Source organism: Ostreococcus lucimarinus, chromosome 5, assembly GCF_000092065.1.
Source record: "Ostreococcus lucimarinus CCE9901 chromosome 5, complete sequence".
Classification (NCBI taxonomy): Eukaryota; Viridiplantae; Chlorophyta; class Mamiellophyceae; order Mamiellales; family Bathycoccaceae; genus Ostreococcus; species Ostreococcus sp. 'lucimarinus'.
Genome location: NC_009359.1, coordinates 40,623 through 63,038, shown reverse-complemented (window position 1 = coordinate 63,038; position 22,416 = coordinate 40,623). Strand labels below are relative to the sequence as shown.

At 60.0% G+C, this 22,416-nt stretch overlaps 17 protein-coding genes across 17 annotated transcripts; 6 read left to right on the top strand and 11 right to left on the bottom strand.

Annotated features, from left to right (window-relative positions):
* Positions 1-6: 6 nt before the first annotated feature.
* On the top strand, positions 7-795 carry OSTLU_6240 (predicted protein; the record flags this gene model as incomplete). Its single annotated transcript, XM_001417867.1, has 2 exons — positions 7-423; positions 484-795. Coding segments are annotated over 2 exons (729 nt in total), but the record flags the coding sequence as incomplete, so codon positions are not given.
* Positions 796-884: 89 nt separating this feature from the next.
* Positions 885-1,697, bottom strand: OSTLU_38646 (predicted protein; the record flags this gene model as incomplete). Its single annotated transcript, XM_001417623.1, has 1 exon — positions 885-1,697. One exon carries the CDS (start codon positions 1,695-1,697, stop codon positions 885-887), a length of 813 nt encoding a protein of 270 aa, XP_001417660.1.
* A 145-nt stretch (positions 1,698-1,842) lies between these two features.
* On the bottom strand, positions 1,843-3,447 carry OSTLU_15280 (predicted protein; the record flags this gene model as incomplete). The annotated part of the gene is made up of 1 exon (XM_001417622.1): positions 1,843-3,447. The coding sequence occupies one exon, from the start codon at positions 3,445-3,447 to the stop codon at positions 1,843-1,845; it is 1,605 nt and encodes a 534-aa protein (XP_001417659.1).
* A 208-nt stretch (positions 3,448-3,655) lies between these two features.
* OSTLU_38925 (predicted protein) lies at positions 3,656-4,501 on the top strand (the record flags this gene model as incomplete). The annotated part of the gene is made up of 1 exon (XM_001417866.1): positions 3,656-4,501. The coding sequence occupies one exon, from the start codon at positions 3,656-3,658 to the stop codon at positions 4,499-4,501; it is 846 nt and encodes a 281-aa protein (XP_001417903.1).
* Positions 4,502-4,636: 135 nt separating this feature from the next.
* OSTLU_12510 (predicted protein) lies at positions 4,637-5,467 on the top strand (the record flags this gene model as incomplete). The annotated part of the gene is made up of 1 exon (XM_001417865.1): positions 4,637-5,467. One exon carries the CDS (start codon positions 4,637-4,639, stop codon positions 5,465-5,467), a length of 831 nt encoding a protein of 276 aa, XP_001417902.1.
* A 17-nt stretch (positions 5,468-5,484) lies between these two features.
* On the bottom strand, positions 5,485-6,352 carry OSTLU_24501 (predicted protein). The gene has a single exon (XM_001417621.1). The coding sequence runs from the start codon at positions 6,137-6,139 to the stop codon at positions 5,609-5,611; it is 531 nt and encodes a 176-aa protein (XP_001417658.1). The 5' UTR covers positions 6,140-6,352; the 3' UTR covers positions 5,485-5,608.
* Positions 6,353-6,486: 134 nt separating this feature from the next.
* Positions 6,487-7,669, bottom strand: OSTLU_31498 (predicted protein). The gene has a single exon (XM_001417620.1). The coding sequence runs from the start codon at positions 7,568-7,570 to the stop codon at positions 6,500-6,502; it is 1,071 nt and encodes a 356-aa protein (XP_001417657.1). The 5' UTR covers positions 7,571-7,669; the 3' UTR covers positions 6,487-6,499.
* A 397-nt stretch (positions 7,670-8,066) lies between these two features.
* Positions 8,067-10,082, top strand: OSTLU_31497 (predicted protein; the record flags this gene model as incomplete). The annotated part of the gene is made up of 1 exon (XM_001417864.1): positions 8,067-10,082. One exon carries the CDS (start codon positions 8,067-8,069, stop codon positions 10,080-10,082), a length of 2,016 nt encoding a protein of 671 aa, XP_001417901.1.
* A 37-nt stretch (positions 10,083-10,119) lies between these two features.
* On the bottom strand, positions 10,120-10,452 carry OSTLU_31496 (predicted protein; the record flags this gene model as incomplete). The annotated part of the gene is made up of 1 exon (XM_001417619.1): positions 10,120-10,452. One exon carries the CDS (start codon positions 10,450-10,452, stop codon positions 10,120-10,122), a length of 333 nt encoding a protein of 110 aa, XP_001417656.1.
* A 528-nt stretch (positions 10,453-10,980) lies between these two features.
* OSTLU_24500 (predicted protein) lies at positions 10,981-12,935 on the top strand (the record flags this gene model as incomplete). Its single annotated transcript, XM_001417863.1, has 1 exon — positions 10,981-12,935. One exon carries the CDS (start codon positions 10,981-10,983, stop codon positions 12,838-12,840), a length of 1,860 nt encoding a protein of 619 aa, XP_001417900.1. The 3' UTR covers positions 12,841-12,935.
* A 48-nt stretch (positions 12,936-12,983) lies between these two features.
* On the bottom strand, positions 12,984-13,515 carry OSTLU_31494 (predicted protein; the record flags this gene model as incomplete). Its single annotated transcript, XM_001417618.1, has 2 exons — positions 12,984-13,381; positions 13,500-13,515. The coding sequence occupies 2 exons, from the start codon at positions 13,513-13,515 to the stop codon at positions 12,984-12,986; spliced, it is 414 nt and encodes a 137-aa protein (XP_001417655.1).
* Positions 13,516-13,682: 167 nt separating this feature from the next.
* OSTLU_15274 (predicted protein) lies at positions 13,683-14,357 on the top strand (the record flags this gene model as incomplete). Its single annotated transcript, XM_001417862.1, has 1 exon — positions 13,683-14,357. One exon carries the CDS (start codon positions 13,683-13,685, stop codon positions 14,355-14,357), a length of 675 nt encoding a protein of 224 aa, XP_001417899.1.
* A 140-nt stretch (positions 14,358-14,497) lies between these two features.
* On the bottom strand, positions 14,498-15,616 carry OSTLU_38754 (predicted protein; the record flags this gene model as incomplete). The annotated part of the gene is made up of 1 exon (XM_001417617.1): positions 14,498-15,616. The coding sequence occupies one exon, from the start codon at positions 15,614-15,616 to the stop codon at positions 14,498-14,500; it is 1,119 nt and encodes a 372-aa protein (XP_001417654.1).
* Positions 15,617-15,829: 213 nt separating this feature from the next.
* OSTLU_31491 (predicted protein) lies at positions 15,830-17,513 on the bottom strand (the record flags this gene model as incomplete). Its single annotated transcript, XM_001417616.1, has 1 exon — positions 15,830-17,513. Exon 1 carries the CDS (start codon positions 17,507-17,509, stop codon positions 15,830-15,832), a length of 1,680 nt encoding a protein of 559 aa, XP_001417653.1. The 5' UTR covers positions 17,510-17,513.
* A 63-nt stretch (positions 17,514-17,576) lies between these two features.
* OSTLU_24498 (predicted protein) lies at positions 17,577-19,093 on the bottom strand (the record flags this gene model as incomplete). Its single annotated transcript, XM_001417615.1, has 1 exon — positions 17,577-19,093. One exon carries the CDS (start codon positions 19,091-19,093, stop codon positions 17,621-17,623), a length of 1,473 nt encoding a protein of 490 aa, XP_001417652.1. The 3' UTR covers positions 17,577-17,620.
* Positions 19,094-19,279: 186 nt separating this feature from the next.
* OSTLU_31489 (predicted protein) lies at positions 19,280-21,019 on the bottom strand (the record flags this gene model as incomplete). The annotated part of the gene is made up of 1 exon (XM_001417614.1): positions 19,280-21,019. One exon carries the CDS (start codon positions 21,017-21,019, stop codon positions 19,331-19,333), a length of 1,689 nt encoding a protein of 562 aa, XP_001417651.1. The 3' UTR covers positions 19,280-19,330.
* A 216-nt stretch (positions 21,020-21,235) lies between these two features.
* On the bottom strand, positions 21,236-22,390 carry OSTLU_31488 (predicted protein; the record flags this gene model as incomplete). The annotated part of the gene is made up of 1 exon (XM_001417613.1): positions 21,236-22,390. One exon carries the CDS (start codon positions 22,388-22,390, stop codon positions 21,236-21,238), a length of 1,155 nt encoding a protein of 384 aa, XP_001417650.1.
* Between the last annotated feature and the right edge of the window lie 26 nt (positions 22,391-22,416).

Below are 22,416 nucleotides of genomic sequence, written 5' to 3'. Positions count from 1 at the left end.
AGGTACGCCAGACCGCCGACGAGTCGATTTCACGTCGGCGCCGCGGCTCGAGGGGCGAGCGGGAACGTGTACTTGGGGGTGAACGTGGAAATCAGCGCGGTACCGCTGAATCACTCCATACACGCGGAGCAGTTTGCGCTCGTCACGGCGATGGCGAACGAGGAACGGAAAGTAGAAGCCATCGCGACCACGGAGGCGCCGTGTGGACACTGTAGACAATTTATGAATGAATTACGCGACGCCGGGGGCTTGCGGTGCGTGACGAGGAAGTGGCGGTCGCCGCTGGCGGAGCTTTTGCCGCACGCGTTTGGGCCGATGGATTTGTTAGACGACGGCGAGGACGAGAGCGCGAGAACGCTGCTGTTGGAAAAGTCGTGGGTCGATGATTCTGGTATGAACGCACAATTCGCTACGTTAGCTTACGTGCACGGAGAGAAGGTGCCTCCGTCGGCTGACTTGATGCCGTTGACGCACTTGCTGGAGCGTCACGGCGACGACTGGAACGCGCTGGTGCCGCTCGCGCTCGAGGCGATGCGTAAAGCGTACGCGCCTTATAGCTCATCGCGCGCTGGTATTGCGATCAAAACGAGCTGTGGTGGAGTGTTCGTAGGATGGTCGCTGGAATGCGCCGCGTACAATCCGTCGATGAGTCCGTTGCAAGTCGTGTTCGCTCGAATGGTGGCACAAGGAAAAGACTTGTCTTCGATCGAGCAGTGTTTGTTGCTCGAGTGCCCCGGCGCGCACGTCAAGTACGATTGCACGGTGAGGTTAACTTTAGAAAAGATAGCACCGAAGGCATCGGTCATCGTGGCGAACGTAGGACACGATAACGTCGCGTAGCGCGTTTTTAATTTGATGGAGCAACTGATTATGACACAAGTTCGTCACACAGGAAGGTGGACGTTGGCGTCTCCCTGCGCAAAAGACAAGACGTAGTAGTAACAGAAATCAGCTAAAATTCCCGTCTGCACGATCTCGCTGACCAACACCATCACCGGCCAGATCCCTTTGCCGAGCGCCGTCTGCAAGTATGATTTCCCGTCAAACACTTGCAAAATCCAGTGCGCGCACGACAAAAATCGCGCCACGCCTAACGCGAACACGTAATTCGCCGTAAACCTCTCCACTACCCTCGCCTTTTGCATCATCTGTAACTGCGGGAGCACGCTGATCGCCTCCAAGTACACGCACGTCGCCCACGCCACGCGATTAATCCACCAGTGTCGCGTCGTCGGGTGCGCGAACACCGCCAACACCACGCACGGCCCGACGATGATCGCCAGCGGCGTTGGATCTAAATTTTCATTATACGTCGTCCGCACGCTCGTCTTCATCATCTTACACACCCATATCGTCGCCGCCAACGTCAACGCGTCCAACAGCGTGTGCCAGTCGTACTCCATCATCAACGAACAATACAACCGAATCGCAAGGAATGCCGCCGTCAACTGCTGCGTCTTCAGGCTCAATCCGGTGCAGTTTTTATGTTTCAGCAGCTTGTACGCCAGAAACCCGATTCCGACGAAGTGCACGAACTCGGCGAGCAAGAAGAGCACGTCGTGATCGGTGATGAAGAAGCGCATCGCGAGGAGGATCAGTGTGACCACCGAGCACGCGACCGCGGCTTTCTCTTTCGTAGAAGCGCGCCGAATCATGCCTTCGATGGATTTTGCATTTTTGCGGTAGTGACCGTCCATGGAGCGCGAGATCAGCGCGTGGAAGTGAAGTCTAAGTGTTGTTGCCGCGACGACGAGACTGGAGAACGGCGAGGTCGGATTCGAGCGTCTCTCGCGACGATACGCATTCCAACTAATGAGATACAAATTTTAACGGGATCAGCGCTCACGGTTTCCAAGTCTTGAGTTCGCCGATAGAGCTAAACGTGGCGACGAGGTTTCTTCGAGGATGGTGAGCGACGCCGAGCGTGGAGCTCTCGTGCAGGTTGAAGACGGTGGACTCGAGCTTTTTGGTTTCGGTGCTAAAGCAATACAGTTCACCGATTTCGCTCGTGGCGTAAATCCATTCACCTCGCGGTGAAGGCGTCGCCGCGACGATGGTGTGCGGTAGCGCGGTCTTGTTCGTCCAGTACGTTTCCACGACGTCGCCCGCGAGCGTGCACACGACGACGGCGTTTGATTTCGAAGTGACGATAATTTGTGCGTCATTTTTCGGATGTGGAATCGCAGACAACACGGCTGGGACTGTACCAGTTTGATATGTCTCTTCGTCATCGTCTTTGTTCGGATTAACCGGCGGTGGCGGCTTGAAAGTGCACTTGCACTCGGACGTCTTCGCGTCCCAGACCTTGACTGAACCGTCGCTCGACGCAGAGACGACATCCGTCTCATCTTCTGTGAAAGCCACCGAGTTCACATACGACGTATGCCCTCTAAACTCTTTCAATAATTTACCGCTCTTTAATCCGTGCACTCGAACGAGACCGTCGAAAGATCCGCTGAGCACCTGCGAACCATCCTTGCTAAAGGTGACGCTCGTGACGCCGCCTTGATGAGCTTTTTCGAATTTTCTCAAACACGTACCCGTGCTCACGCGCCAGACCTTGATCTTACCATCTTGTGAACCCGAAGCGAGCATATCGGAGTCTTGGCTAAAGGCGAGCGCGAGCACGGCGTCGTCGTGCATCATCAACGTATCCTCCGCCTGATACTTCAAATCCTTTCTCAACTTACCACTGTACGGATCCCAAATCTCTATGAATCCATCCGCCGAACCCGTGGCCAACATACCACCGCAAGGACTGAATCGCGCGCACTCGGGGAAGGACTTTTTGGAAAACTTGATCCTCTTGTGCGACGTCGTCGGACACTGCTCTTCCTCTTCCTCCTCCACCTGCGCTTGGCCTCGAAACAAATCAAACGCCGTCCCAGGCGGCAGCGCCCCAGTGCTCTTCTGCCATTTCAACGCCTGGCCGATGAGCGCCAACAATCTCGACGGCGGCACGACGACCACCTCTCGCAAGAGCGCCTCGGCTAACTTTTCCCGTCGCTTTTCCTTCGTCGTCCCCGCGTACGCGTCCTCCGCGGTGAACGTCCTCGCGCTCACGTAATGCTCTAATCGTCCGTACCGCCGACTCTGTTCCTCTTTCATCACTCGCATGACGTTTGATTGCCTCAGAATCGCCCGTGCGGTGTCTTGTTCACCCAGTTCGCACATCTCCAGCGTCACGTGCTCGTACGCATCCTCCAGCACATTCTTGGGCAGTCGCAGTTTCGCCAACTGTGGCAGCACCGCGTCCCACCTTCCGTGCGTGACGTCGCGTTTAAACGCATCCACGTCTTCAATCGCGTTCAACGACGTGTTCGTCTCCGCGGACAGCGCCGCGTGCGTGGCGTCGAGTCCGGATTCTCTCGCCCACTGCAGGATGATTTTCACCACGTCCGTCGCGTCGACGTCCAGCGTGTCGTCCACGCCGGCGATGGACGCCATCGAGAACGTCGAGTGCGCTCAGCGTGCGCTCACGCTGCGTTGCGCGCGCGAACGTCGAAAACGCGCGCGATGCGGCGCGCGATGCGGCTTCGATCGACCGCACCGGAAAACGCCGCCGCCACGCACCGAGCACTTTCGCGTCGTCGCACACCGCGACGCGGACGTGTGCGCGCGCGACGCGTCGTGAGAAGGACGAACACGGTCACAGATGTCTCGTCCCGAGCTCACCGCGCCCGCGGACGTGTTTTATAACGACACCGAGGCTCGAAAGTACTCGCAGAGCTCGCGCGTGGTGGAGATTCAAGAGCGGCTCACCGAACGCGCGGTGGAGCTGTTAAACTTCCCGGACGACGGCGTCCCGAGGTTATTGCTCGATGTTGGATGCGGGAGCGGGCTGTCGGGCGATCGCTTGACCGAGCTCGGACACGAATGGATCGGAATGGATTTGTCGGCGAGCATGCTGGAGGTGGCGAAGGAGCGCGAGGTGGAGGGAGACGTGTTGAGGAATGATATGGGACACGGAGTGCCGTTTCGACCGGGCGTATTCGATGGGTGCGTGAGTATTTCCGCGGTGCAGTGGTTGTGCAACGCCGATAACAGCGCGCACGTGCCGCAAAGAAGATTGAAGACGTTTTTCACGCAGTTGTACAAGAGCCTGAAACGCGGCGCCAAGGCGATTTTACAAATCTACCCCGATGGGCCGAGGCAGGCGGAGATGATCACGACGGCGGCGCTTCGCGTTGGATTTAGCGGTGGTTTAGTCGTGGATTATCCAAACTCCACGCGCGCGAAGAAGTATTTCTTAGCCCTCGCCGCGGGTCCGCCCGAACAGTTGCCGACGCCGAAGGGAGAGTTCGACGATGACGACGACATCGAGCGACGAGGAATGCGCATGGACGGAAGAAAGAGCGATAGGAGCGGGAAGTACAAGAAAGGGAAGAATATCAAAGGCAAAGCGTGGGTGCACAAGAAGAAGGAGCAGTACAGAAATCGCGGCGTCCAAGTCGCAAGCGATAGCAAATTTACCGGACGCAAACGTAAGGATAGGCTGTAGCTCTATTCGATTCGCGCGTCTCTATTCTCATCATCAATTCGACGCATTTTGTTTGTATCAAAATCCCCGCGACAGTCGCCCCTCGGTCGTCGTCGTCGCCTCAGTCGTCGCCTCGCTCGCGTCTCGTCAGCCGCCATGCCGTACGCTCAACTCGTCGTCGGTCCCGCGGGTTCGGGTAAATCGACGTACTGTTACAACATCCATCAGCACTGCGCCTCGATCGGTCGAACGGTGCACGTGATCAACCTCGACCCGGCGGCGGACGACTTCCGCTACCCGGTGACTGCGGACGTTCGCGAACTCATCTCCCTCGAAGACGTCATGGAGGAGGAAGACCTCGGCCCGAACGGCGCGCTCATGTTCTGCATGGAGTACTTCGAGGATAACATGGACGATTGGCTGGCCGAACAGCTGGAAGGGTACACGGAGGACGACATGGTGATCTTCGATTGCCCCGGGCAACTCGAGCTGTACTCGCATCACACGGCGTTTCGATCGTTCACGAAACAGATGATGAACTGGGGGTGGCGAATGGTGTGCGTGTACGTGCTCGATTCGCAATTTATCACCGACGGCTCGAAATTTATCGCCGGATGCTTGCAAGCGCAGAGCGCGATGTTGCATTTGGAGCTGCCGCACGTCAACGTGTTCAGCAAGGTGGACATGTTGGAGGACAAGACGGTTTTGGACCCATATCTCACCCCAGATCACACCGCGTTGGCGGACGAGCTCGATGAAAGAATGGATCCAAAGTATCGCAAGCTCAATCGCGCGATCGCGAGCGTCATGGAGGATTTTTCCCTGATTTCATTCGTACCGCTGGACATTTCCGACGAAGACAGTTTGCAATTCATGCTGTATCAGTGCGATTGCGCCATCGGTTACGGCGAAGACGCGGACGTGCGCACGAGCAGAGACGTGGAGCACGGCGATGAACCAGACATGAGCAATCTGTCGCTCGAGTGATCGATCGAAGAGCGGCTTAGTACAACCAGTCAAAACGTGTATTAGAAGAGAGTAGTGCTAGCAAAACTGGACGAAAGACGCGACGTGTGATAAGACGCGTCTTATCGTCGTAACCTAAATGTCGACCCGCGCGCCGGCGACCTATGAAGCCGACATGGCGCCAATTTTCGCGCATAAACTAAGAAACTTTGAATCTTTCGAGACGTTTGGTTCCAAAAAAAGCGCTCTCTCGAGCGCCGCCTTTGCGATTTCTTTCGCCGCGTCCACGTCGTTCACCGATGATGAGTCGCAACACTGTCGCAACGTCACTTCGGAGAGCAGCACGTAACCACGAAACCAGAGCGGCGCTATCTCGATCACTCTTTTAGACGAAGTCAACGCGTCGGAGAGTTTCCCCAACGCCGTCTCCGCCGCCGCTTTCTTCGCATACAGCGCCTGTGCCCCCTTCCCAGACGCGCTCGCGCCTTCGCACGCCTTTATCTTCCCCTCCAACGCCTCGATCATCGCATCGCTCGCGTTCGCGTCTCCCGTTCGCTCGCGCGCCGAATCCTCCGTCGCGCAGTAATCTCGCGTAATCTTCTCCGTCTCCGTCGTTCTCTCGATCAGCGCCGTCACCGTGTCGCTCCCGTCGCTATCGTCCGTCTCGTACGTTCGCGCGTCGTCTTCCATCATCGCGCAGTCATCTCGCGTCGCCGCGCGCGCGTCGTCGCCCGCGTCTCGTTCGCCCGCGCCGAACGATGCGTCGCGCGCGGAGATGCGATGCCGTCCCTCCGACGACGTCGACGACGACGACGACGACGCGCGCGCGCGCGCGTCGTCGCGCGCGTCGACGGACGATCGCCGCAACCGACTCGGCGGTCGCGAGGGCGCGCGCGTCGTCGCGCGCATCACCGCGCGTCGCGATGTGTCGAAATGTTCCCCAGATCGATCCCCGTCAGCGGAGATCTTCGCGCGCGAAAAGGCGAGATCGGGTGTGGGCACGAGCGTTTCCGAAAGTTTCTGAATTACGTGGTCGTCGCGACGAACGAGGGCCTAGGACGGGATCCACGCGAGTAAACCTTGAGAAAACGCGTCGAGCCAAAGCTGGCGCGGGACGCGGGCGGCGTCGGCGAGCCAGGCGACGGATTGGGCGACCTCGTCGGGGGACTTGACGCCGACGGCGCACGAGTCGACGACTTCGGGAGTGAGGGCGAAGGCGAGGGCGATGGCGGGGAGAGGGATGTCGTACGCGCGCGCCAAGACGTTCCACTTTTCGGTGCGCCGCTTGATCTCGTCGGGAGCGGGGCCGTACTTGTAGTGCGAACCGCCGACGAGGACGCCGCTGGCGAAGACGCCGGCGTTGTGCACCTTGATGTTTCGCGCTTGGCACTCGAGCAAGACTTCGAGACCGTCTTGATCGAGCAAGTTCCACGAACCGGCCATCATGACCGAGTCGAACGTTCCTGGGGGATTCTCGCGAATCATTCGCAACACGTACGAGGCGTCGTTCATCCCGAGCGATACCTCTGAAATGGTTCCCGCGTCGCGAAGCGCCGTCAACGCGCGCACGCCGCCCCCGGTCGTCGCCGCCTCGAACCTTTCGGGCGTCTCGGCGTCGTGAATCCTCAATCCCTCTATTCTATCAATCCCAAGCCTGTTTAAACTATCGGCGTGCGATCGCACGAACCCATTCGCGGAATAATCGAGCACGGGCAACACGTCTCGCGGGGCGTCTGGAAATATGCACCCGTCGTTTCCCGGCACGTTCCCCCACTCGACCACCGACTCGCGTTCGCTTTCCGTCACTTCATCCATCGGTTTCATCACCCTTCCCACCTTGGTGTACACCTTCACCGCCTTCTTCGCGTGCGTTCGCAGCGCCTCGCCCAGGCGCGTCTCGCTCAGCCCCAACCCGTAGTGCGGCGCCGTGTCGAACCGCGTGAACCCGACGTCGAGCGCCGCGCGCACCGTCGCCGCGGCCTCGCTCGCGTCGACGCCGCGGTATATTCCCGCCAGCGGCGACGCCCCCAGGATCAACCGATCCACCGCGAGCGCGCGCTTCGCGTCGTGCGCGCGCAGCGTCCCGAGCGTCGCCGCCGGCGTCCCGGCGCGTCCGGACGCCATCGCGATCGCGATCGCGCACGCGACGACGACGCGCGCGCTGAAGACGCGCGCGCGCGCGTCCGTCGCGTCCGTCGAAGCGTCGCGCGGCGAACGCGCGCGTCGCTTCGATGTGACGCGCGCGTCACCGCACTTCGCGACGACGATGCGACGACGCGACGCGACGCCATCGCGCGCCGACGCCGTCACGCGCGCGCGCGAGGCGCATCGCGCGTAGTTCTCGCGGCGTCGCGACGCGCGAGCGGCGCGCGCGACGCGACGGCGCGCGATGGCGACGTTTCGATGGCGATGGAAAACCAAACCGCCGCCCGGCGACGCGACGGAAACGACGACGACGACGACCGTCGCGCCGGTGTTCGTCGACGCCGACGCGTCGGCGACGCGGAAACGCCCGGCGACGACGACGACGACGACGACGCGCGGCGGCGGCGAGAAGCGACGCGCGAAGGCGAAGGCGAAGGCGAAGGCGAAGGCGAAACCGAGCGCGGAGGCGGAGGCGATGGCGTTGGCGTTCGAGACCGGACGAGGAGACGCGATGGAGGGGATTGATTTCGAGAAAAATGCGGCGTGGTGCGATGCGGACCACAGCGGAGAGGCGTTCGATCGAGCGTTGGAGGATGGCGGCGAGGACGCGACGTGCGCGCTCGGCGTGCTGCGAAGAGACGTCGCGCGCGTGGCGGGAGACTTGGAGATTTGGTTCGGGTACAGTTCGAATTTTCGTGACGTCGATGCGAACGAAAAGAAGGCGGCGAAAAAGGCGGCGAAACGCTTCGCGACTCTTTCGGCGGTCGGTGGTGATGCTGACGATGGCGACGACGACGACGCGTCCGCCGTCGATCGAGCGGTGCTCGGTTTCGGCGCGGTGATGGCGTCGACGGGAGAGGCGTTTTTTTTGCGCGCCGCGAACCGCGCGACGACGAGAGCGCGTTTAGAAAAGATTTTTGCGAAGTGTCGAGTTGTGACGTATCACGCGCAAGACATCGTTCACGCGGCGATGGACGCGGGCGTGACTGGCGTGGACGCGTCGACGACGCGCGTCGTCGATTGTCGCATCGACGCGTGGTTGGCCAATCCCGATCGCGCCTACGATGGGGGCATCGCGGACACGGGCGCGTGTAAAGATGCATCATGGAGCGACGCGCTCGGGTGTTTTCAATCCGACTTGACCGCGGCGCTTTCGTTCGTCCCTCGAGGCGACGCCCCGCTCGCGCGAGACGTCGAAGCCAAAGTCGCAGTCGCTCTCGGCGTGCTTCAACACCACGGTGTTGGGTTCGATCGGACGCGCGCGGACGAGCAGAGACGGGCCGCGAATCGTCGCGTCGAAGAGCTTGAGCGCGAGGCCCAAAAGTGCATCGGAGTCGACATCAATTTGGCGAGCGCGCAGCAAGTCGCCGACGTCTTGTATAACAAGCTCAAGCTACCGACGCCGAGCGCGCACGCGATGAAAGGTTCCAAGTCGAGCCATTTATCGACGAGTGTCGAAGTCCTGCAGTCGCTAGTGAAGCATCATCATTTCGCACAAATCGTGTTGAATCATCGAGGCGCGTTGAAAGAAAGAGCGATGTGCGACAATTACGACAAATCAGCCGTCATCGCCGCCGACGGTCGCGCCAGAATTCACACGCAATGGAACAACACAAAGACGGCGACCGGGAGATTGTCCTCGAGTCATCCTAACATTCAGCAAGTAGGTCGGGGAACGATGCGAAACTGCTTCGTCGCACCCACCGGGCGCACATTCATCGCGGCGGATTACAGTCAAATTGAACTGCGAGTTTTGGCACACTTGAGCGGCGATGATCGCCTCATATCGCTGTTACGACAGGCGAAAGGCGACGTGTTCGTGGCGATTTGGAACGCCGGTAAAGGCTTACCGCTCGACGCGCCAGCGGAAAAGAGCACGCGTGACATCGCCAAGCGCACGGCGTACGGAATCGTGTACGGCCAACACGCCACGGGTTTGGCCGAAAAACTCGGCGTACCGAAGAGCGAGGCGCAGGGATACATCGCCGCGTTTCATCGAGCGTTTCCAAAGGTGAATCAATGGATAACTCGCGTGTTGCAACGCGCGGAACAAACCGGAGCGGTGACGCTTCCGATGTCCGGTCGACATCGCGCGTTGCCGAAAATCCACTCCAAAGTCTTCAGCGAACGCAGCGAGGCGCAAAGGCAAGCTGTGAATACGATCATTCAAGGAACAGCCGCGGACATGATGAAGACGGCGATGCTGCGATGGACGAGCGCCGTCGGCGCGGGAAGATTTGCAAACGACGTCGCGCCGGGATCAGTGAATAAAAAGCGCGTCACTCTCGTCGCACAGATCCACGACGAACTTTTGTTCGAAGTCGACGAAGACTACGTCCCAGAGTGCGCGCGAGCGGTGAAGAACGTCATGGAGAACGCGATCAAACTCGCCGTGCCGACGCCAATCAAACTCGCCGTCGGCACGTCTTGGGGCGAGCTGCGCGAGGAAGACAGCGCGGTCGACGAAGCCACGCACCTAATAGAAGCATAGATGTTTAGATTGATTCGATTACACGCCGCATTCATTTTCAAAAACCGAAATACTGACTCGACGAATTCACCGCGTCCGTCGGTCGTCCCATCTTTTCCAATTTTTCGCTCGTCGTCAAGCCTTGCACCCCCGCCAACGCCGCCTGCAGCACGTTATCCGTGCACGGATCCTCCACCGTGCACGGCGAAACCTCCTCGGCGTCCATCTCCGGATCCCTCGTCGCGATTCTCGCTCGCAGGCGCTCCGTCTGCGCGCGCGCGTACTCTCGTCTATCCGAATCGCAATCGAACATCCCGCCCGAGCACTTAAAACTCGCCGCCTCGTCCCGTCGTCGCATGTACTCGGACGTCGTCGAATCCACTATTTGCATGTCGATCGCCCGCGCGTCCGGCGCGCCCATCGCGAGCGCCAAAGCGCTCGCCGTCGTCGCGACGATTTCCCCGATACGGTTACGCCCGTCGTCCCGCGACGTCGACGCCGCCGACGCCGACGTTCCTCGTTCGCCGTTCGCGCGCGCGCGCGTCGCGACGCGCGTCGTTCGTCGCTTCGTCGCGCGCGCGTTCGCGCGCGTCGTCGTCGTCGTCGTCGTCCTCGTCGTCGTCGTCCTCACCATCATCATCATCGTCGCCGAGTGCCGATCATTCGATCGATCGATCGATCCGATCGATCGATCGGCGCGTCCGAGAAGACGCTCTCGGACGCGACAGACGGCGGCGCGCGCGACGGGAGAGCGCGACGCGCGACGGCGCGCGAGGACGGACGACGAGACGCGCGCGCGACGCGACGCGACGCCGTCGACGCGCGCGCGCGACGCGACGCGACGCGACGCGGAAACGAGGCGGAAACGAGGAAACGGTGGTGGATTGCATTCGATTGAATTCAAACGAGGCACCGAAGGATGACGCTGGACGCGTGCCTGGAGACGGCGAAAACGACGCTGACGACGTCGCTGGACGCGCTCGGACAACACTTGTGCTGCGCGGTGTGCCTGAGCCTGCCGAAAAAGCCGACGAAGCTGGCGTGCTCGCATTATTTTTGCGCGGCGTGCGCGAAGACGTTGTTCGATAGGAAACAGCCGTGCCCGACGTGCAGAGCGCCGTGCACGAAGCGAGAGTCGCGGAAGGATGAGCGGTTTGAGAAGATTGTGAGCGCGTATACGAACGTTTTGGCGGCGGTGGCGTCGGTGATGGAGACGGAAGTGCCGTATGGGTCACAGATTCCGGCGACGCAGCTGAGGAAGCACAACGCGCGAGCGCCGCAGCGAAGAACGAGCGTGTCGCAGTTGAAGGAGATCATGGCGAACATGCGAAAGCTTCCAACGCTACCGCATGCGTTTGGAGATGAAAACGGAGGTGGGCGACGTGGGAACGGGGCGTTTGAGGAGTTGGTGGGGGAATTAGAAGAAGCGTCGACGGCGACGGAGGAGACGGTGGAGAGGGAGACGCGCGCGCCGTGGACGGGAGCGGTGATCGATCCGAACGCTGCCGTCCAGGGTCGCCATCCGTGCGCGTTTTGCAAGCGTGGGAGCGAGGTTGGGGAAAGCGTCGAACGTTTCGAGGAGAAGATTTCGAGGAAAACGGTCGTGGAACACTGTCACACGACGTGCGCGCTTTGGGCGCCGCTCGTCGTGAGCTCAGTCGACGGAGGCTTGACGAACGTTTGCGCGGAGGTCCGGAGAGCGAAAAGTCTGAAGTGTGCCTACTGCAAGAAAGTGGGTGCTCCGTCGGGGTGCAGCGAATCGAGATGCAAGAAATCGTATCATATTTGGTGCGCGCGACTGGTTCAGGGAACGACGTACGACGGCGAGCACTTTTCAATTTCGTGCCCGGCGCACTCGACTCTTCCTCTCGCGCTTCTGCCCGCGCAGCGACCGGCTACGAGAGCGCCCAGTTTGAAGCGCGCACAAGCGCCGACGAACGGCAAGTCTGCGACAAAGCGTCAAAAGTCGCTCGTTTCCATCGATCCTTCGGATTCCAGCTACGAACTTCTCAAGACGACGCGCGAGACTCGCGTGTGCGGCTCTCTCTTGTCTGACGCCGAAAAGAAGGAATTGGAAAAGTTCTGCAAGCAGTTTGACTTCGTCTATGAGTCGATGTTTTCGCCTCAAACGACGCACGTCGTCTTCGGCAAAGGCAAGGTTGATTCCGGAAGCATGGTTTTACGAAAGAAGAGCGCCAAATTTTACGAAGCGCTCATCCAAGGGTGCTGGATCTTGAGCAGCGCGTGGGTGAAATCGTGTTTGGAACAGCAACGCTGCGTGGATGAAGATGCGTTCGAGATCCAAGGCGACTCGTGCGGAAATCTCGGTGGACCGAAACGAGCGCGAGAGAACGGTGGCGCAAAAGTTTTCTCGACCTGGCACTTCGTCTATCTCGGCAAATTTCGCGACTCGAATCAGCTCGAGATGAACATGCAATTCGCTCGAGCCGATGGCGCCGTGGTGACGCGAATCGAAGACATCGGCGATTCATTGTCGCCCTCGTCCCCGAGGAACTCTCCCGTCGTCGTCGTCGTCGATATGGCTCCCAACAAGTCCGCGCATCGAGCGCCGTACGCCGACGTTTACGTTCCGTTCGCGAAGCGCTTGCCGACACCGGCAGTGGCTATCGTGACGCTTGACTTCGTGGTTGATTCCGTCTCCAGCCGTGAACCGAAAGGTTTCGGTACGAGCGCGATCGAAGCGCTGGAACGATTAGCTGCGCAAGACGACGAAGCCGCGTTCGACACCGTCACGGCGGATTCATCCGCCTGCGCGTAAATCGCGCGAGCGCGCGCACGCGTGCACACACACACGACAACGCCGACACAACGCTAGATATAGATACGCCCTATGACATTCATCCATTCACAACAATGATTCTTATTATTCTAGGTAGTTCCGCCTTCGCCCCGCGAACGCGATCACACCGGCAGCGTTTGCGATTTTCCTATGATGCTCGTCGTCACGTGTTTCACGCCCGGAAGCGACAGAAACGACCCCAACACCGGAACCCTCTTTAAAAATATCAAAACCGTCGGGAAGAACGCACTAAACAGCGCCACAAACCCGTACCCTTCCACCAATAACCCGATAAACGGCCACCCGTACAGCACCAACGCCAGCCCGAAGAGAAAACAAAACGCCCCGCGTTGGTTCCTCGGCCTCACGAAAAACTTCACCGTCTGCTTCGGCCCGATCGTGAGCGTGACCCCCGACAGGAACATCAGATTCCCCATCGCTAACAACCCTCGGTCGAAGAAAAACACCACCCCGAGCGCGGTGAATCCGCATCCAAAGCTCGTCAACCCGATACCGATTTCTACAAACGATGCAATTCGTCCCGTCGTCGTCGCCGTCAGTCCTCGCGTCGTCGCGTCGTTCCCTCGCGCGCGTCGCGTCGTCGCGTCGTCGCCATCATCGCTCGTCATCGCGCGCACTTTTTCTATCGTCCATCGCGCCCGTCGCCGTCCGCGGGTCGCCGTCGCCGTCTGCGGGTCGCGTCGACCGTTCGCGACTCGTCCGGGCGGTCGCGGTCGACGTCCGGTCGCGCGACCGGATTCCGAGACGCCCCGACGCCCCGACGCGAGGCGCGAGGCGCGAGACGCTCGAGCGCGGCGACGATGAACCGAAAACAACAATCGTGGAACGAGCACGTGGAAGACGCGCGCGACGCCGCGGTCGACACGCTGGAAGACTTGACGGGAAAGGTGGAGAGCGGGCTCGATTCGCTGCAAAAGTACGTCAAGTTTGGAAGCGCGCCCGAGGTGCTGCTGCGGATTCGAAAGCAGTTTCGATTGCGGATACCGATCGCGCCGGACGTGGTCGTCACGGCGGGGACGGACGTGCCGCTGCAGGCGGCGAACGATGGCGAGGCGTTCGGGAAGGAGGTCTTCAATTACAAGCCCAACCTGCAGTGGAAGGTGACGGATTCGTGGTTCAACGGAGACATTAATCTCGACACGCGCAAGCACACGGTGTTTTACGAGAAGACGTTCGATTTGGACGCGGTGCAGCTGAAGGTGAGCGGGAACTTCGATTACAAGGATCACGAACCGTACGTCGGGTTTCAGTTTTTGACGACGAATGGCGTGACGTCTCCGGCGATGCAAAACGGCTTTTGCGTGAAGAGGAATCTCGAGCTGCACGACGGCGACAAGACCGCCTTCACGGCCAACGTCGAGGCGAGCTTGATCCTCGGTTCGACGACGATGGGCGGTAGAAAGGGGAAGAAGCTCGAAACGTCGCCGGCGACTGTCGATTTTTCGCGAATCGAACTGGATTTGCTGCTCAAGTAAAAGCGCGACTCCCGACGTGAAATCGCGACACAACGTTTCAAGCGCGCGAGACGGTGAAGAACAAATAATAAGAACGTTTAACATCATCCAAGAATCGATAGGTTATTGGTGAAATATACCATCGCAACGTTGTAATTGATTTATACGACCACTTTGCCGACCTCGACAAATTTCGACGAGGCGAACGTCTTCGAGACGACGTCGCGTTGCTTCTGGTCCAACGACGCCGGGAACTGGACTTGAAACGTGATGAACATGTCACCGAACTTTTTGAATTGATTGTGCTTCGGCAAGCCTTCGCCCTTGAGCGTCATTTTGTCGAAAGGTACCGTCACCCCGGTTCGAGCGATGACGACGTCGTGGCCGTCGTAGTGCTTGAAGATTTTAGAAAATCCGTTGAGCGCCTCGACGAGGGTAATTTCGTACGTCATGTGCAAATCGCTCTTACCGACGCGCGTGATCCTGTTCTCTTTATCCTCCAAAGTTTGCACGACGAAGAGCAAATCTCCGGGGTCGCCATCGATCATCGCGTCGCCTTCTTCAAAAAATAGAATTTCGTGCCCGACGGGGGCGCCCGCATCGACCTCGACTTTTAGATCCGCGCGCTCGCGCACCAATTTAACGTTCGGGCAATCCTCGCACGTTTGCTCGGTGTACTGCTGATACATCCCCGGTCCGACTTGTCGCGTCACGAGCTTCTGTCGGCAGTTACACTTCCTCGTCCCTCTCGCGCTCTTCGTCACCAACTTTTCCCGCGTCACCGGCGCCGTCGCCCCGAGATAAATTTCCTTCACCGTCATCCCCAAATCAACCTTAATCGTCGTCCCTTTCGGCGTTTCCGGTTCTTCCTGTTCTCCTCCGAATCCCCCGAATCCTCCGAACGGTCCACCGCCGCCGAAGAACTGACTAAAGATATCTTGCGCCCCGCCGCCGCCTCGTCCGCCGCTCTGTTCGTGTTGCTTCACCCCGTCCTCGCCGTACCGATCGTATATCGACCGCTTCTCCTTATCGCTCAGCACCTCGTACGCCTGCGAGATTTCCGTGAACTTTTTCTTCGCGCGCTCGTCGTTCGGGTTCTTATCCGGGTGGTACTTCAGCGCGAGCTTTCGGTACGCGCGCTTGATCTGGGACTCCTCCGCGCCGCGCGACACGCCGAGCGCGGCGTAGTAATCGCTCGCGCGCGCGCACACCGCGGCGAGCAGCGCGAACAGAACGCACGCGAACGCACCGCGCGTCGACTCGCGCGCGCGGCGTCGCATCGCGCGTCCAACGTCCACGCGCGCGTCGCGCGATGCCGATCGAAGTGGGCGTCGATCGGGCGGGACATCTTGAGAAGGACCGGGACCGCGAGCCGCCGCGGACGCGCGAAGAGAGGAGAGGAGAGAAGAAGGAGACGGCCGCGAGCGGGCGCGAAAGCGACGCGCGCGATGAACGAAGTGGTGCGTGATAAACTAACGGACGGTGTTCTAGGACTAGAGCGACGGCGCGCGGGGGGTGTCGCGCGCCGCGGGGCGAGCCGACGCGCGACGGCGGCGAGACGCGCCGGCGGCGGCGACGGCGGCGCGATGTTGCGGCGACGCGAGGTCAGCGTCGATGGCTTCGGCTTCGGATTTCGTCGCTTGGACGCTCGCGGAGGGTGCAAATAACGGTAACGGCTTGGCGTCGAGGGAGAGCGACAGCGGAACTGCGAGAAGGCGATAGTTGTACGCCAAGAGCGATCGCAGGCGTCGGAAGTCGCGAACCCAGTCGTTGGCGTTGGCGCTGATGCGCTGCGCCGCGGTCGGATGGGTTTCGAGCCATCGCACGCGTTCAGCAAGATCGTGTAGGTCTTCTGCGACGGGCACGTAGTGCACCCACGGCTTCAGAGTGTCAAAGTACGAATCCTTCATCGACGTCTCGTGGTGCAACAGCACGCCCGGCATGGTGAGTTTGGGAATCAGTCCGCTCCACGTCGTCCCTCCACCACCGCCGAGGTCGAGATGATACTTGTATTTGCCCAGCGCCTCTTCAGTTAAGCGTTCCGTGGCGTCAATACCGAGTTCGGCGGCCATCTTGTCGCGCGCGCTCGACTGATTTTTCCAGTTGAAAAACTTGGCGTCGATGAGCTCGGGGTGCAACTTCGACATCAGAACCGCCCTAAAGCGCGGACCGACGTCACTATTTCGCAACAACATCTTCATCGCTTTCATTTTGTTCGCCTCTTCCATCAACCATGGCAAAAAGTTTTCGGACGTCGAGGCAAAATCCGGGTACGACGGCGTCAAGAACGCGTAATCGCTCCCTCTCCAAAAGACTTTGTTAACCAACGAGTTCCATTCGTACAACGACTTGTCCTCCACGGCGTCGAGCGAAAATAATCCGTGGGCGTATGGCGTACACGCAGCTTGTCCGCTCACATCGCCGTCCGGATCACACTTGGCCAACTCGCTATACTTTTTCGTCGGGTAATTCAGAAACGGGCACGACGTCGTCTCAGCGTCAAGCCCACTCATGGACACGTTGTACGTCGCGATGTTCTCAGTGTAACAAGACGCGAGCGGAACCAAGGGCGCGTGAATCATCGTCGGTAACACGTGCTCGACGTTTTTCGGCACGCTACCGAACGCATATATCGGTGCCCACGCTCTCGTCGCGCACTTCGCCTGCGCGGACACGCAATGCGTCGACGGCTTGTCCGATACTTCGAAAAGCAACTCGAACGGATTCCGCCCATCCTCGAGCCGATGCGGGTAATACCTCTTTATCGTTTCAATCATCACCTTCACCGCCTCCACCGCGCGCTGCTTGACGCCATCCGTCGACTGACCCAACTCGACGGCTTCGAATCCACCCGCCGACGTCCAGCGCAGCAAGTGCAACTCCCCCTCGTGTCCGTACTCTTTCACCGTGCGCGCCGTGCGCTTCTCGATCGGCGGTCGCAGTCTCAGGGGAACGTTTCCCACGCGCGACGCGCACGCGACGAGGATGAACGCGCACGCGAACCCGAGCACTCGCGAGCGAAACACGGGCGAAGCGCTTGGGTGTTGGTGTCCCGCGCGCGCGCGTCGGTCGACGTCGACGTCGACGTCGGCGACGCGCGACGACGACGGGGCGTCGGGGACGTCGAGGAGTGCCGCGCGCTCGGCGACGTCATCGCGCGCGCGACCGAGCATCGCGCGCGCGTGTGGCGCGTCGAGCGATCGATGGCGGAGGCTTGAAAACGGAGCGTCGCGCGGCTGGTGGACGGATGGTGTTGATACTGTTGATACAGCGCGGAACGGGGGTTAATCGGAAACGTTGGTGGCCTTCGCGGCTTTGGCGGCGTCTCTGGACGCTTTGATGGCGAGTTTTGCGGCGCGCGCGGCCAGGCGCTCGGCGCGCGCGGCCACGTGCGCGGCTTCAAAGTCTAGCAGCGTCTCGCCAGAGGGATCGAGCGTTTTCGCCAAGGGAATCGCCAGGGCTTGATAGTTGTGACGAAGCAGCGATTTCAAGCCTCGGAAGTCGCGAACCCAGTCGTTGGCGTTGGCGCTGATATTTCGTGCTTCCTCGGGGTGCGTTTCGCACCAAGAAATCTTCTCAAAAACGTCGTGTAGGTCTTCTGCGACGGGCACGTAGTGCACCCACGGCTTCAGAGTGTCAAAGTACGAATCCTTCATCGACGTCTCGTGGTGCAACAGCACGCCCGGCATGGTGAGTTTGGGAATCAGTCCGCTCCACGTCGTCCCTCCACCACCGCCGAGGTCGAGATGATACTTGTATTTGCCCAGCGCCTCTTCAGTTAAGCGTTCCGTGGCGTCAATACCGAGTTCGGCGGCCATCTTGTCGCGCGCGCTCGACTGATTTTTCCAGTTGAAAAACTTGGCGTCGATGAGCTCGGGGTACAACTTTGAAAACAGTACCGCCCTGAGACGTGGTCCAATATCGGTGGAAAACGCCATATCGTGTAAGGCCTGCGAAACATTGGCTGAAGACGCGATTTCGCTCAAAAACTCATTCGCGTCAGGCTTGTGCCCCGGTACCCGGGGCGCGAGAAACGAATAGTCGCTCCCGCGCCATTCCACCTGCGGTTTGAGATTATCCCACTCGTACATCGACTTATCATCCACGGCATTGAGCGAAAACAATCCGTGATACCGACACTGAGCGAGCTTGGCGTCGCACTTTCCTTGCTCGGAATACTTTGTCGTCGGGAAGCGTAAAAAGTCGCACTGTGGCTCGTCGTCCGCGCTAAAGCCTAAATGCGGATTCAAACCCTCGATGAAACAACTACGAAGCGCGCCGAGCGTGGCTGGCACCATTGTCGGCAGCACGGTTTGATCCTTGAACGAGCTCCCAAAGTTAAATATAGGTACCCATCGATCAAACTCGCACAACTTCTGCGCGTACTCGGCGTCCAAGCACGGCGTCGACGGCATGTCCCACGTCGAGTACAACAACTCGAACGGCGCCGACGTCTCCGATAATCGACCAGGCATGTACTTTGCGATCGTTTGCGCCATCAGCGTTGCCGCCCCTCGTTGACGATTCGACACGTCGCGCTCGTCCTTCGCCGGCGCGTCCGGCGTCTCGTTCGCGTCGGCGCTTCGCGCCTCCTGCCTCCACGATCCTCTGTGCGTCTCGAATCCGCGATCGTGCGACCACGAGAGGATTGACAATTCGTCCTTATACTCTCGCACCGTTCGCTCGGTAGCGTCGATGGACGATGCGCCGAAGCGCGAATCGCGTTGGGTGTTACCGAGCGACGGTGCGAACATCATCCCGCTGGCGCGCGCGAGCGCGTACGTCGCGACGCCGACGCACGAAGCGGTGGCGATGAGACGAACAGCGCGCGTTCGTCTGTCATCGCGCGACGACGCGGCCGCGTTCGACGTCGCGCGATCGAGCAAGCGCTCGCGCTCGAGCGACATGACGAACGCGCGTCGCGTTGTGAGGCGCCTGTGCAGTGTGGTGGACGCCGCGCGCGAGAGGCTTTTTAAATTAACGAATCAACGAGTTTATTCGCCGGCTTTACGCTTCTTCCCAGCCACCGCGGTGGCGTCCTTGTGAGCGGCGTAAGCGGTGGCGATCTTATCTATGCACGCCTTGCTCGCCGTGGCGTGGTCGACGATCGGAGCGGGATAATCGACGCCGACGACGCAACCGGCTTTCTTCTGCACGTCGAGAGGGGCGAGCCAAGGTTCGTACACGTACTTGGCGGGCATATTCTTCAGCACGGGGAGGTAGTGCTTGACGTACGCGCCGTCCTTGTCGTACTTTTTCGCGAACGAGTGCGGACCGTACACTCGGAAATATTGGTAAAAGAAACACGAACACGAGAGCCACATCCAGTTGCCGTTGTTCAGCGCCCAATCGGCGTCGACGAGGTCGCGATCGAACGTGTCTCTGCCCCACTCCCAGTGCACGAATAGATCACCACGGGTCAGGAAGCACGCCACGGCGTGTCGAGCCAAGTGATGGATCCATCCCTCGAGGCGAAGCTGGGTCATCGCGGCGTCGATCCAAGGGAACCCGGTTTGCGCGTTCTCCCAAGCCGCGAAGAGCTCACGATCCTTGTTCCAAGGAATTTGCCTGCAGATTGGATTTCCTTCCATCTTATCGAAATTCGGCGTCCCCGCGCCGACGAGATAGTAGAATTCGCGCCACATCAGTTGTCCCATGAGACTCACCGGCGGTTGCGAAGGTTGACCTTTGCCCTCAAACTTTGCGAGCACGGCGTTGAGCTCGTGATAAAACACTCGCGGCGACACGCAACCGAATTTCATGTACGGACTCAGCGCTGTCGTGGACGGTGTCATCAGCATATCACTATTCGCTGCAGTGTTTGTTGCGTCATTTTTGCTTCCCGCGTCTCGCGCTGCGATTTCGAACGGACTCTTTGGCTTTGGCTTTTTCGCGCCCAAGGCATGAAAAAGCGTCGTGGGATTTGTATCTGGCTTTTGAAACGTGTGCACCCATTCCGTGCGCGACAGTTGTCTGCGTAGACGTCTCAAGCCTTCGGTTTCACCTCCGATCGCTTGAAAACCTTCGTCGTCATGCATGGCTTCGTAACCGAGCTCCTCCAAAGTGGGGATCCCGTACGCATCCGCCACTCCCGCGACTAATTCCTTCGTCTCCTCTGCTGTCCCCGTGAACGGCGCCGGCATCGCCTTCGGCGCATCCAAAGCGGCCGCAGGTGCACCCATTTTATCTACAATCTTCAAAAACTGCGAATACGTCGTCGGTGGTTTCCCATGACACTTCGCCAACATCTCCTCCACGTCGTACAGCGTGTGTCCGCTCGACGACGCGCACTCTACTCCCGCGCGCTCCAGCGCGCCTCGCACCGCGGTGTCTCTCATTTTCGCATACGGTTCGATATCGTGTTCCCACGTCACCAAATCAACCTTCCACGTCTTGCACGCTCGCGGCAACACCACTCGCGGTTCGCCGTGCAGCACCAGCAGCGAACTGCCGCGTTCTCGCAGCGTCGCGTCCAAGTCGCGCAGCGATTGCAACAAGAACCGCATGCGATTCGCCCCCACCCGCGAGGGCTTACAGAACCACGGATCGAGCACGAACACCGGTTGCGCGCTCTTCGCGCGCGCGATGCCCGCGGCGAGAGCGGGATTATCGTGGACGCGCAGCGCTTTGCGAAACCAAATCAGCGAACGCGTCGTGCCGTTGCTCACGCTCGGCGCCGTCATGACGACCGCGCGAGACGCGAGAGTTTACGAAGCGCGGCGTGCGTCGTCGGGCGCGCGTCGCGCGCGCGCACCGAGGCGGTCGAGAAGTGCGGGACGACGCGTTTCGATTGACCTTTTCGGCGACGGTGACGTGGCGATTTCAGTTTGCCCCGAGCGCGGCGTTCGCGCCCGTCGAGCGCGAGTATCGCGTACGGTGCGTTGTGTTAAAGCGAGCTACTACGGTGATGGAGGCGATGGTGGAGCATTTTCCTTGGCGCCGTGACGCTCGTCCGAACTGACGCTGTCGCGCTCGTCCTCGCTCTCGAAAATTGCGGCTTCGCGCTCGTCGTCCGAGCCGAGGTCGGTGGTCGCACGATGCGTGCCATGAGATGCGAGACTGGCGACGTCGAATTCACTCCCGTCGACGTCTGCAACTCGATCTGTGGCGTCAGATCCGAGCGTGGCGGCGATGGAAGCTATTGATATCGCATCGAAGCGGTCGGTGAAGTCTGAACCCGCGATGGAGCCGGCGATGCTGGCAACGTCGTCGCCCTTGTCGCTGAACGCGACACGGCCTGAAGGCGTCGGCGACACCGGGTCCGACGTTTGTAGGCTCGCTAATGCATCCGCTAAATTCGACGCTTGCGCCTTGCGTTCGGCCACGATACGCTTCGCTTCTTCGATTTGTGCGCGCGCCTCTTCGCCGAAATCGACGTCCCCCATGCTCGCGAACGGATTCGCCCCTTCAGGTGCCGGCGGTTCCTCTGCCGCTCGACCGAAGAAATTTCCACCGTCATCGGCGTAGTCATCTTCGCCGCTATAATCTCCGTCACTGCTATACTCTTCTTCCTCGTCGTCGCTCGTCGTCGCGTCTTCGTCTTCGTCTTCGTCTTCGTCTTCGTCTTCGTCTTCGTCTTCGATTTCCCGTGGCACGAATTTGCTCGCCACACCAACCGAACTATCGCTATCGGAGCCGTCTCCACGATCGCCACCGATTATTTTCGTCTCTCTCGACGCGCTTCGACGATCGCCATCGACCACCGCGCGCGTCGTCGTCCGTCCCGTTCGAGCCGCCGCTGCAGCCGCAGCCGGCTTCGGCCGTGCGTTCACGTACGGCTCAAACTTCGTTCCCTTTAGCTTACACTCTCGCTCGGCCAAGACTTCATCGCTCAGCGCTTTCAGTAGCGCGCCTCGCACGTCGGCGTCGCTCGCGCGCTCGTCTGGACACGCTCGACCTCGTAAACGAATGTGCGCCTCGGCGATGGCGCGCGGGATCGTGGCGAAGATGGACAAAGATTTCGCCAACTTATCCGCGTGTTCTCGCGCGTCTTCCGCCGTCAACGCGTCGTCGATGGCGTCGTGTTTCTTAGCGCGCGATGTCGCGAGCGGCATGACGCGTCGCGGATTGGGGCGCGAGC